The sequence below is a fragment of the Chiloscyllium punctatum genome, chromosome 4 (assembly GCF_047496795.1).
Source record: "Chiloscyllium punctatum isolate Juve2018m chromosome 4, sChiPun1.3, whole genome shotgun sequence".
Taxonomy (NCBI): domain Eukaryota; kingdom Metazoa; phylum Chordata; class Chondrichthyes; order Orectolobiformes; family Hemiscylliidae; genus Chiloscyllium; species Chiloscyllium punctatum.
In genome coordinates, this window is record NC_092742.1 from 47,134,269 (window position 1) to 47,147,500 (window position 13,232).

Sequence of the window (13,232 nt, forward strand, 5' to 3'; positions counted from 1 at the left end):
CAGGCATAAAACCCAAGTGCCAGGATCATGTTTCCTCAAGGCAATTCTAGATGAGAATGGTCTTTCAGCCAATTTTCTTTCATCCAACAATAAAGACTCAGCACCTTCTGCATTGTTGCACTTGATTGTTTAAATTATCCCTCTAAATAGGAGTCCTTTCCAAGCGTGCTTACTAGGCAGAGCATTAGCTTTGATACCCCACAATACCCTGATTCAATCCTGCAAAGTTGTCTACCTATTTGTTTTGGAGTATCAGGAACCACACATTAAGCTCAAATCAGTGTGTTTAATAGCTCAATTGGTATTAATAATCCTACCTTTTGACTTGGGATTTATCGAGCAGAGTGACAACAACAAAGCTCTTTTTAACATTTTTGTGCTGCAGAATTGCAAAAGAAGAAACCAGCAAATGAAAAAATAATTCCAAGCACAAATATGATAAACTTTCCTATGCTTCAAACAACCAGAATGCCAAGACTCCAGACATCTGGCCTGAGGGCCACAATTTGGACATTCTGGTCTTGGATTTGACAAAGATCCATCGAAGTTTTACTGAAGGTCTCTTTTGAAAGAGAAATTACTTGCATTTTTAGTGCAATTTTTCAATTTTCAAAATATCCCAAAGCATTTCACAGAATTATCAAACAGCACAGAAACAGACCCTTCGCTCCAATCAGTCCACACTGAATATAATACCAAACTAAAGTAGCCTCACCTACCTGCTCCTGGCCCAAAATCCCTCCAAACTCCGCTTATTCATGTACTTATCTCAGTGTCTTTGTAACTGTTCTGCCAACAAAGAATGTTGCATGAACGAACAAGACCCCACAAGTAGCAGAGAGATAAATATTGGCTTGGACACTGAGAAAGCTCCTTATACCTCTTTGAAAATGTCAAACTGAACAAATGGATGAAGTCTTGATTTAATGTCACATCCAAATATGGAGCAAACCTCTCATACTACATTCAAGTTTTTGAGTGCAGCTCAAACTCAATCTTTAACCAAAGGCCAGAATGCTCCTGTACCAATAAACCAAATGTGACATGGTCAGGCTTTGGAAATACAAGGGTATTAAAACACATAACTAATTCTTGCTTTTCTAAAAACAGCCACACAATACAAACATTTTATAATATATTCCAATTTAGATGTCATAAAATTGATCTAAACATTTAATGATTGCAATAAACTGGCATGCATAATGATTAGTGACAGAATTGTTTTGCTTGAAGGTCTATTGCAAGCACTTTTAATCTAACCATCTGTAAGACTAAATAATCAGTCTGAAAGGCTATACATTTAATTCTTAACCAGAGCTGAGTTTATTGATATCCATTTGGGTAGTTGTGTGAGGGGTTACAATTGGACTTGGTATCCAATGTAAACACAGAAGAAACAGACTTGGCTCCCACCTTTCAACTTACATTCATGTAAATAGTGCAATAACATTAGGTCAAAATAGAATCATACTCCTATCCCGCTCCCTCTCCACCACTGTATCTTCTGCCAACACACTAGAAAAAGAAGTTGGTGTCACTGACATCATCAATATGTACCATGAACCAGAAGTCATTGGTACATGCACATTGCCACTGATGGTTATAAATCTGACCAACCTCACATCACAGTTACAGCTTACACGCACTGTTTTGGTCTCCAATCCCCGTCTCCCTGGCTACCCGCTCCCTTATTGCCTCATTTAGGGAGGCTTGGTAAATAGTAAAGAAGCAGGACAGAGAGTGAGGGATCAAAGCCTGGTTGCCATGGAGGTAATGAACAGGCCAGCCAAGTATTAGAATGGGTCAGTGTGAAAATCACAACCCCCGGATTTAAACTTAATTCATTTATAAGATTTGAACATGTGCTTTTTTATTTGTTCCAAATTTTTCATGTAAGCAGTTATCTGTAGCGTTGTTACAAACAATTCATACTGCTTGGGTGGTCAGTGCACCTGTGCAGCTGTGGTGGCAGCAGAAACAGCCATGAGTCAGGTGAATTACACCACAGAGCTGATAGTGCCCTTGAATTGTACTTAATTCAGAAATCTGTCTTCAGGCAAATAGTGAAAGAACTGGAGAGAAGTGTATTGAAATAAGGTCTTAAGCCTATTAAATCTTCCACATTAATTTTCAAATGTAAAAATTTAAAGCACTCACATGATAAACTGCTAATGTTAATGAAAACATTTTCCATATAAGTGTTTTATTACACAAAACATGGAAAACAAGGAATGTGGCTGATATTGCACTGCCTCAAAGAATCTTAAGATTATTCTGACTCTATAGTGGTTAACAGCAGAATGATCATGAAGAAGAATGGCAAGCTATGGCTGCATACTAACATCAGATTATTGACTTTTAATGTCGCATTCTTAGTATTATGAACATAAATTGGAAGGACATGAACCAAGGAAAGAATTGATTAAGCAGCACACGTACGTTCAAGGAAATTATAACCAAAAGAAAATAAATACCCCATTTTCAAAACGCTTTTCTGTAGACAGATGAATTCCATTCCATCTATTCAGTTGATCTTGAGACTGATGTCCACCTGCAAAAGCATACCAAAGTATCTTTTGAAATATGCCCAGTTGGATTCAAGTTAAGTCAGTTAGAGATATTAAAAAATGGATACAAAATCTCAAGTCCTAATATAGCATCGCATTCACCACAAAGGGTGTATGATAATGCCAGAAATTATTGCCTATCATGCAAGTCCATTAGTCACTACCAAATCTCCCATTGTGGCTCTCAGTGTGTACCTTAGCCCTGTGCCCAAGTAAGGGGTTGTGAATTTGAGTTCAACTTGGTCTGATAATGGGGTGCAGAACTGAAACACAACTATATGATCAGAGACACTGTACGTTGCCGAGATATCAAAATAAGAGTTTGCTTTGCTAATTCAATTACTTCCAATTGTAATGATGTTCTCATGGTACCACTGGAAGAGCAGTGAACAGCAGAATTGTTTTTTTTAAATTAAACAATGAAAGGGTTAAGCAAATAAGTTTAAATTAGTATGCGATAAAAATAGAAATAAAACAAGGAAATTCTTTTTCACACAAAGTGTTCTGCATTTGGAATAAGCTTGCAAATAAGGATAATTGAGATGAAAAGTCTGGAATAATTTAAGGGATAACATGACATGACAACAGCAGGACCACAGGGATATTCAGAATGGGTGAAGAACGATCAAAGGTGCTCCTCAACCTGCAATACCTTTATTACATTTTGTTAAACAGTGAGAGATTGACCTTTTGCTATTTCACTCTAGGCTGTTTCAGAATACTGCTGATTAATTTCCATGACAATATGATGAAATGTGGTAGTCTTAAAATATCAAATAATAGAAATCAAAGTTGACTTCCTGCACGAGTAGTTCTGATTAGACCTTTTTGTATGAAATGCAGGGCTATGGGGAAAGAGGTGAACAGAACAGTTGGATAATTCTTTCAAAAATCTGACATGTACAGAATGGTCTCTTTACATACTGTATGCATATATGGATTGCCAAAAAATTCCAAATCAGCTTTTTTACACTATAGTTTGAAACTGCACAAAATTCCGCAGATAAACAAAGAACTAAAATGGTCCAGCTCCTGGCATGCAAACGTTATTCACATTCATCAATTCTTAAAATATATTTCAGTGTTTTACTTGCTTTGTTCAATATTTTCATTGGGTGAATCTTCATGACGGAGAAAGAATTTTACTTCTTCTCTACGAGGTCCCCACTTCTGCAGATGTTCATACATCATATGGTCAGAAGGAATGGCACGTTCTATCAAAGAAACAAGATGTTATTGCCTCTAGAACATATCAACTTTCCTTGAATTTTCAAAAATAAACAAAATGCTCGACTTTCTAAATAACTTGTTATAAAACACATCCTTTAGTGACAATAATGCTCGGCTTTAATGATACAGAAGGCAACAATCCAAATCAAGTAGTTAATAACCCAATGATGCCTAAAATTTACTACTCATTCTTTTTTATTTTAAATTAGAAGCATTCCAGCTCAAAACATACATACAGTAAAGGTGGGCAAAAGGATAAATACATGAATGGCGACTGTAAAATTGAAAGTTGTATGGTATCACAGAATACATGAATATTTTGCTTCTCAAAGACTACAAGAGATAGACCGCAAATAATTAAGGACATGCACAGAAACAGGGAAGGGGAAGAGCACAAAAAACTGACATTTCTTGTGATATAAAACTTGAATGGGAGGGCACAGCTACAATGGTAGGTAAAATCATCTGAAAATAGAATGATGAAGTGGACTGATAAATAGACATTGTATTAGATTAGGGGAATAAGTTGACAAGTACGAGACGTTAATTAATATAAATAAATGCAAGGGATGGGTTTAGGATAGGGGCTTAAACTGGATTAGAAAAATAAATAATACTGTATGCTTACATAGATTGCCAAAAAATTCAAATTAGTTTTTGATGCTGCACCCAACTCCAAAGAAATGCTTGGAGAGAATTAAAATGGACCTATTTCTGAGACAGAAAATGGGAAGGAAGTCTCAAATACTGATCTCTCATTCAAAGAAGCCACAAGTGGATAGAAGAATGATTTTAAGTTTCATAGTCAAAGGTAAAATACAAACTGTCAAGGTTAATAGCGAGCTTGCATGAAGCACTTGGTCTATACAATCCAGAGCAAGTAAAAAGAGAATTCAGTCAAGCATGTAGCTCTGTCGCGCTGTATAAATTCAATGTTATTACATTTGCATAGCTTTTGTTTTTGAAGCTTATCTCTGCCAGAATTATGCTAACTACAAAGCTGAAAAACAAAATCTTCTCTGAGCTTCATTCTCAGAGAGACAGATTTAGACCAATTCATATTGAATAACCTGCCCTGAAAACTCTGCGCATATTTTGGACAGCCAGGAAACATGGCTCCCACAACAACCTATAGAAGTCAAATTTCCATATTCCCCAATATTAAAACCTTTAAAAACTTCCTTGGACTAAATAAGTTTAGCATTCTCACTGAGATCTATAATAATTTGAGATATATTGTTTGCCAAGTATGTTGCAAAAACATTATCTTCATTCACCACCAGTGGTGCAGGGAATAACCACATACTTCTGACCATGAAACCTGATGGAAACATCTTGGTTTTTTATGTGCATTCAATCTGCAGCTAAACAGATTAGGGAATTTTCATCTGAGTTGAAGCTGAGAATCTATACACTTGATTTCAGCACTCTGGTACAGTAATAAATTGAAGTAACTATAAAAATTGTTTTTGCAGATCAGAGACAACAAGTATATAATAGACCCAAAAAAAAGGGAAAGCAGTTAGGTCCAAAATCAGCAGCATTGTTAAAGGGATAAGTTTTGAAGAGGCTTTTGAAAGCAAGACAAGAGGAATCAGAGCAAAGTGTTTTTTTCTCAGAAGAATCCAGAGAATAACAGTTAGATATTTAAAAAGTGGCGCTAAATTTTAAGTATTGTTGGCTGAGTCAAACGTCAGGTAGAGATATATAACTGGAGGTGAACACTGAAGCCTGAAATAAAAACAAGTATTGTAACCGCAAGTCAAATGAACTGGGCACATTGGTGCTTGGCAAGAAGAGCAGTGGTTTAAGGATAATAATGCCAAGGTTTAGGATTTCTGCAAGAAAAAGGAAGAGTGATAGGTCGAAGTGAAGGCAGGAAATGTTGTACAAGTTGAAAAATGCAATTTTGGCAATGGAACAGGTCTGGGAAAGGAACAGTAAGTTAGGGTCAAGCAACGTGACAAATTTCTGAGGTTAAAAACACAAGTTAAGTTGACCTGGAGATTTCACACAACCTATTCATGTATGAAGCAGGTCACTTGGTGAATACCTCACTGAAGCAGTAAAATGGATATTTAAAAAAGGAGTGCATAAACACAAAACGCATATTCCTAAACTCGCAGGAACCCTGTTTCCTTCAAACGATCAACATGGCCAAAATCTATATACTTCAGTAAGAAATTTAACTTTGAAGAAAATGTTATTGGTAGCCAGTGCTTTTGAAATAAGAGAAAAAAAGATAAATATTCATTCATGAACAACAATTAAAAATGTAAACTTTTTGTATATATTAGATACAGATCTATGACCATTGCGTGAATTAACGTCAGTATTACTGCTTCTATAATGTACAGCAATGCAATGATTTGATTTACAGGATTGCTCACTATCCTCTTCTAAAATTCAAATAGTCTCATTCAAAGACATTTTAAACTGAAAATAATGCTTCCATGATAAGGTAATTAAGTATGTTGTTCATTGCCTAAAATAGCATCTAGAGTTGGTATAACTTCGTCTGCCCTGTGAAAACTGTGGAAATACAATTGCAGGTGCAACTCTTTTCCAGGAATTTTTTTTTGTAGAAACATTAAACCAATCATTGACCCTGTATACAATGTTTACTGGAGAACTGAAGTTAAATTTATGCCAAAAACAATACCAGTTTGTTGTTCCAAATTAGCAAAATCAGTCAAAATTCAAACAGAAATTAACCCAACGTTCCTCATTTAAACAAATGCTGATATAAATTAATAGTTCATATTTATACCCAAATTATAAATATTTTAGATTAGATTAGCTTCTCTACTGTTTGGAAACTTGCCCTTCGGCCCAACAAGTCGACACCGACCCTCCGAAGAGCAACCCACCCAGACCCATTCCCCGAACACCATGGGCAATTTAGCATTGTCAATTCACCTAACCTGCACATCTTTGGACTGTGGGAGGAAACCGGAGCACCCGGAGGAAACCAACTCAGACACTGGGAGAACATGCAAACTCCACACAGACAGTCGCCAGAGGCTGGAATTGAACCCGGATCCCTGGTGCTCTGAGGCAGCAGTGTTAACCACTGAGCCACGTAATTTACATTTATAAACTTAGAAAGCAACGATTTATTTTCATCTGAACTGGAGTCTTTTTTTCCTTACTGCCAAATGTTCCTGGTTACCATCACTTTTACATTTTAAAACAGTGTCTCCACATTTAAATAGCCCACTTGCATATTCTGCAGGTCTCTGTTGATGTTACACAAATGCGTTTGTATCTTAGGTCTGAGACTAACAAGGATTCTGTTTCAATCCATCATCAATCTCAGTTAAAGCAATGCAGCCTTAAGCGAAGGTGGAGACAAAGAATAAAGCATCCAGAAGTCCTGTTATTACTTGCAATTCACAGAGGCCTCTGCCAAAACAAAAGTGCTTAGTGACATTATGTGAGAGGATACATTCATCCATAATACCCAACTCCCAAACAGAAACGACCATTTAGATAAGTACCAGAGGACTGCTGGTATCCATTCGTTCCACAGAACATGAGTTAACAACTTCAGATGATTAATGGAGTAAATTGGAAACCTTTGAAAAAGAAAAATATCAGCTGCACATGAATGCAGCAACTATATTCTAACATATTCCTTTGCAGTGTGTAGCAGCCATGCCCCTTTGAGTTTGAAACTACATAATATATATGCAGTAAAAATGAGAATATTCTATTCCACCACAGAGTTTGGTTATTCTATCAACTGTCTACCTTCCAGAACATTTCCTGAAGAAGGGCTCATACCCGAAACGTCGATTCTCCTGCTCCTTGGATGCTGCCTGACCTGCTGCACTTTTCCAGCAACACATTTTCAGCTACCTTCCAGAACAATTTGGCTATCTACATTCATCTTCAATTTAAAACAGGTTAATCTTTTGACAAAAAAAACCTAGGTATTTATTACATTCTACTCCTTAGTTGTAAAAGCATTATGTGAATTGTTTTAGCCCATCATTCCTTTTTGTTCATTGCAAACACTACTGATTTAAATTTCAGTGCATGATTACACGAGTTATTAGATTCATACAGATCAGAGAAGTCTGGTGCAATAAAAATGTCTAATTATTTTTATTAGTTCTCACAACAGTTGTTAACAAGGTGAAATTTCAATGTTCAGGAAATTCTGTGATAACGTGAATTTCATTTTTGTGAATTCGCTATAACGCAAATTGACAAATTGTTTCTAAAGGGCAAACTTTTAAAAATTGTGTTGGTTGTAATGCAATTCTAGGCCCATTAGTTTAAATGGTGCTGCTATCACGTGATTTTCTGATAACATGGGATTGCATGAGAATGGAACTACCACATTAAAGCGGAACCGACTGTTCTGTTAATATTCGTTGTTTTATTGATTAGGTTACAATAAAGGGCAGCCATGTTTTTGGGATACTTTGAGCAAAGGAATAAATTAAGTATTATGATTAACTTGTAAAAGGAATCTGGACAGATGCTCTCCAGTCCTTCGAACAATCCTGGAAAATGAGACCATGAGTACACATGGAAAACAAGAATAAATTACTCTTGAAAGAAATGGCAGAGAGTTACAAACATAGAAACAGGCTGTTCAGAAATGTGGCTGATGCCAGTATTCATGCTCTTAGTAAGCTTCTGTCCACCCTACGTCATCTCAGCTTTTCCCTATATTCTTTTAGTCTTTCCTCCTAAATGAACTTATCTAGTTTCCCCTCAAATGCCCCTAACTACGCCAGTTAATTATACCAATGAAGATACTGAGTTCCACAGTCTAAACACTCACTAAGTCAAATGCTTCTCCCAAGTTCCCTATTAGTTTTAGAATAATTATTTCATTTTTATGGATACTACATAGAGACAACACTAACCTTCCTCCTAATTAGAAACATGCTGTCTACATCTACTTTACTGAATCCCTCCTTAATGACAAATACTCACATCAGGCTCCTTCTGTTTTCTACTTTTCTCAAACTGCACAGAATCATATTGGGCTTTCTAGTACGCAATAGTCAAAGTTCACAATCAGGTCTATTTTATTCATATTAGATGCTTTCAGTGACCTGAACCCTTCCTGCCATTTGGTTTCTTCCACAGAAGGAATGGGGAGCTTGGAAATATATGGAATTGCTAGACGTTCTCGATCACTCACATAGGGTTAGAGTTAAATAAGAGATGGTGCCTGAATTGATTATTAACTTGTTTTGTCACTCAGGTGATGGGAAAAGCAGCAAATTACCACAGAGCGATAGTTGAGCACTTAGTAACTGATGGTCTTTTTTAGTCAAAACATTGACCCGGACAATGAATGATATTTGGAGAAAGAGAGGACTACAGATGCTGGAAATCAGAGTTGAAAAGTGTGGCCCTGGAAAAGCACAGCAGGTCAGGCAGCATCCAAGAAGCAGGAGAGTCAATGTTTCGGGCATAAGCCCTTCATCAGGAAGGGCAGATATTTGACAAATATGTGCAACACTCACCATTTCCTCGCCACACCTCAGCCAAATGGCAACCGATCTCACCAGGCTCTTTACAGAATTCAATAACATCTTTACATGTTGTTTCTGGGGTTATAGGGACTTCAGTTAAACCCTGTTCATTGTTACTCAAGTACACAGTGAGTATCATCTGCAAAAAAGAAAAGATTTTACATATTAAACTTAAACTGTAATGATTTCAGTTTAGTTTTTAATAAACTCAGGTTTCCAAAGAACACCTTGTACATTCAAACTTAAACCTATTTTTTAAAAAGGACAAACTCATTTGAACAGAGACCAACAATCTTTTTTTTGAAGAACAAATTTACTTGAAATATTCTGTGTTATAGCTCTCAATGGAACACAGTATAACTGTTGAGATTCTGGACAAAGCTGAAAACAAATCAATGCTTTAAAAATAAATCATAGAGCCTGGAAACAGATCTTAACATTTTCATATAAAAAGAATGCACTTCCCTCAGCAATATTTTGCATCAAATGTACAACTTACTGTATAGCTAACACTAAACTGTAGCTCAACCTACCAATATGTCTTTAAAAGAAACCCCCGAGCCAAATTTAAAAGAATGATGTAAAATTTCACACAACACTAGGTTATAGTCCAACAGGTTTAATTGGACACCAGGTTGTGATGAACCACCTGATGAAGAAGCGTCGCTCCGAAATCTAGTGCTTCCAATTTAACCTGTTGGACTAAACCTGGTGTTGTATGATTTTTAACTTTGTACACCTTAGTCCAACACCGGCATCTCCAAATCATAAAAGAATGATGGCATTCAAATAAAGACAAAATACTGAGCATGTTGGAAATCAAACAAACACCGAGAATGCTAGGGGAACTCCGACTCAACTCCATCAGAACCTTCAATTCTGATGAAGTCATACCAGCCTAGTAATGTTAACTCTGCTTTTCTCTATCCACAGACGTTGCCAGACCTGCTGAGTTTCTCCAGCATTGTGTTTTCTTCAAAGGACTGATGTCTACTAAATTTCCCAGAACAGTACATCTGTATCAACGCTTGAATCAAAACAGCAGCTACAGATTCTTTTTTCACGCACTATGCACATGGCTAATCATATCAATGATTCAGAAGACCAAATTCATTTGTTCTCATTGTACCTAAAATAATGATGCTACTGCTTGAATAATACAACCACAAGTGGAGGCTAAGTACCAGAAGGTTTTAGAGTAGTGGCTCTCAAAATACGTTTATTAAAAACAAAGGGAGCAGCTTTCAATAAATTCATTAAATGTTTGTTGAACCTAAAAAGTTCTCAGTATGAATTAATTTGACACTTATTTTTCAGTTTTCCATATTAAATCATTTGCTGTTATCTCTTACTTCATTAAATAGTATACTTTACTGGTTGATGAGGTTATAACAAGTATTAAACAAGAGAAGAGGGCTTAACTTGAATTCAGTGGAAATTAAAATGAAAATCTGTTTCCAAAATGGGCAGCCAAATCCAAACACTTTGGCTGGTTTTATGCCCGGTGATATACTGACTAAACCATCTCCTGTAAATCCAAAATGAAAGAGAGCTAAAGATAAACACTATTCATCAACTCGAATAACAAAACATTCCCAGTACTGTGACATGCACACTAATTACCAGAGATAAATAGTATTTATCTGGTATTTTACTGAGATTGCATTTAACACAAGTAGCTTCAATAGTATGCAACAATTTTGTTCCCTCATGGCAATTATCCAAAAACTTTTAAGGTTGCAGATTAAAAACAATAAAATCATATTCTACCTACTTTATTAAGATGCATCACATGCCTCAAAAAACTGCACAAAACGCTGAATTTATCAGAACACAAATTGTAACAAGACCACACACTGTACAAAGCTCTGCTTGCCAAAGTACACAAAAGCAGCAGTTCATGTTTATTTGTGACGAAGAAACATTAACTTGATGATTGCAGGTGTTTTGTATACAAGGTCAAACTAAGCATTTCTAGATCACAATCAACTTACTGTTACATTAGTTCAAAGAATATTGTATCATTTATACTTTACCTTTCCATGTGTGTAATTAGTTTTATTCCTGATATGAAGCTTTTGACTAACTTTTTTACATAGCCAAGAACTCTCTCCTGACTTAACGAAGCTCTGCAGTACCATTGCAACAAAGTTCGTCATTTACTTTGCATTAATAATCAAACTTGAGAAAAAAAAATGGAGGGGAATACAAAGAACAGGAGAAAAATGTTCCTGTCAACAGGAATGGAATTCCAAAGGAAAACAGTCTACCAGCAGGTCTCTGTACTAGGCTCAAATGGTAATCCACTTCACTGCATTAGCAGACGTCATTGGGTTCTTGTGATGCAGAATCAGCAGGCATACTTACGACTTTAACACCGATAAGACGGCCCAAATAAAACAGGACAGCATTTTCTATTGACAGCAAATGGATATCAAGTACACTGTAATCTCTGATACATTTCAGAGAAAGCAGTTATATCAGTAGGTTAAAAAAAATCTGGATGCAGAATCATTGAACTGATAGTATGCGATTTGCAAAATATTTATTTACCGTTCCAACTTCACATCTTACCATTACACAATTAACTGTTAAAACATGCTCCACTTGGTAGCTTCAATTTCGCAGCAGATTGCCACAGTTTGATGTAACATTTACAAGTAAATTTAGCTTTCATGATTATATATGTACTGTACATTCCAGAACTTTATGCATGTCAAATGCAAGCAGTAACAACTTGAATTTACTACATAAAATTGCTACATAAATGGCCCAAAGCACGTCAGACGCCTGCCATTAAAGTAATCAATACAAAGCTACACAAAGAGATACAAGAAAGAGGTAGGTTTTAGGGAATAACTGTAAGGAGCAAAGATCAGAGAGCTTCAGGAAAGGCATTCTGGAGCTCATGATGTGGCCACCAAAGATGTTGTGTGGGACTTTAAAGACTCCAGAATTTGAGGAATGTGGATATCTCAAAGAGCTGTCAGACTAGCAGCAGTTACAAATAGAGGGTCAAAACCATGGAGAATTTTGAAAACAGGTAGAATTTTAAAAGAATGCCATTGTTCAACAGGGAGTCAACATTGGCCAGCAAGCACAAAATGGCAGGTAAATGAGACTTCGTGCGAGTTACATTTCAAATTGCAGAGTTTTGGATCACCTGAAATTTACAAAAAGATAGAATCAAGGATGATGATCAGGGAAACTAATGTCAGCTTTCTGATTTTGTGCTGCATCAATGCAAAACAGCTCCCTAAATAAATGAGAATGGTAGATGATAAACTTCTCAAAATGCTCAAAACATTTACATTTCCCTCAGGTAGAGCTTTTTAGTGGCACCACAGCTACAGCCAAAAATATAGTGAACTGTAAAACAAGCTTTTGGGATATACAGAAAAAACTTCAAAATAACCTGATTAAACTTTTGCATGTTGTCAAACATATGAGAGAGGGAGAGAGAGAGAGAGACACACACACTCATGCTGGGATTGGAAAGACAAGTTGGTGAGTTAAAACAAAGCTGGAAGATTTGTGTAGCTTTGTTATATGATCAGAGTGAGGTCTGGTTCAACGTTCCAAAAGTTATACTTTTTCTTTTTGATTATCATGGAGATCAGTCATTGGACAAATTAACACGAGGCTGCCAACATACTTTTTAAAAAAAAGCAATGTTTATTTTATAAAAGGAACAGTACAAACTGTTAAGTTATCCAGTCTCATTACAAATATCAGGGATTCAACCCTTTGATCCCAACAATTTTATGGATACCCAGATCTCAATGAAGAGTTATCTGTCTCCACACTGAAGCTCCTTCTCAGTTGACATAGCTATAATTAATTTCTTTCTGACAAATTAATACCCAGTGGACACTATTTTCTCTAATATTTACTACCAAAACTTTCAAATAAGCTGCTCCGTCAACTCACATAC

General features: G+C 36.2%; 1 protein-coding gene across 3 annotated transcripts in view; it reads right to left on the minus strand.

Moving 5' to 3' along the window:
* ppp1r13bb (protein phosphatase 1, regulatory subunit 13Bb) overlaps positions 1–13,232 on the minus strand; it is a 122,905-nt gene that overhangs the window by 79,861 nt on the left and 29,812 nt on the right. Inside the window, exons 1-4 of one of the 3 annotated variants that reach the window (XM_072568599.1) lie at positions 11,335–11,508; positions 9,290–9,437; positions 3,662–3,781; positions 2,475–2,551 (exon numbers count right to left, since the gene is read on the minus strand). In XM_072568599.1, coding sequence (XP_072424700.1) covers positions 2,475–2,551; positions 3,662–3,781; positions 9,290–9,437; positions 11,335–11,457 — 468 coding nt within the window. In that variant the 5' untranslated portion in view covers positions 11,458–11,508. Of the gene's footprint in view, positions 1–2,474; positions 2,552–3,661; positions 3,782–9,289; positions 9,438–11,334; positions 11,509–13,232 lie in introns of those variants that run through there. The other 2 variants (XM_072568598.1, XM_072568600.1) reach the window with 2 other exon arrangements.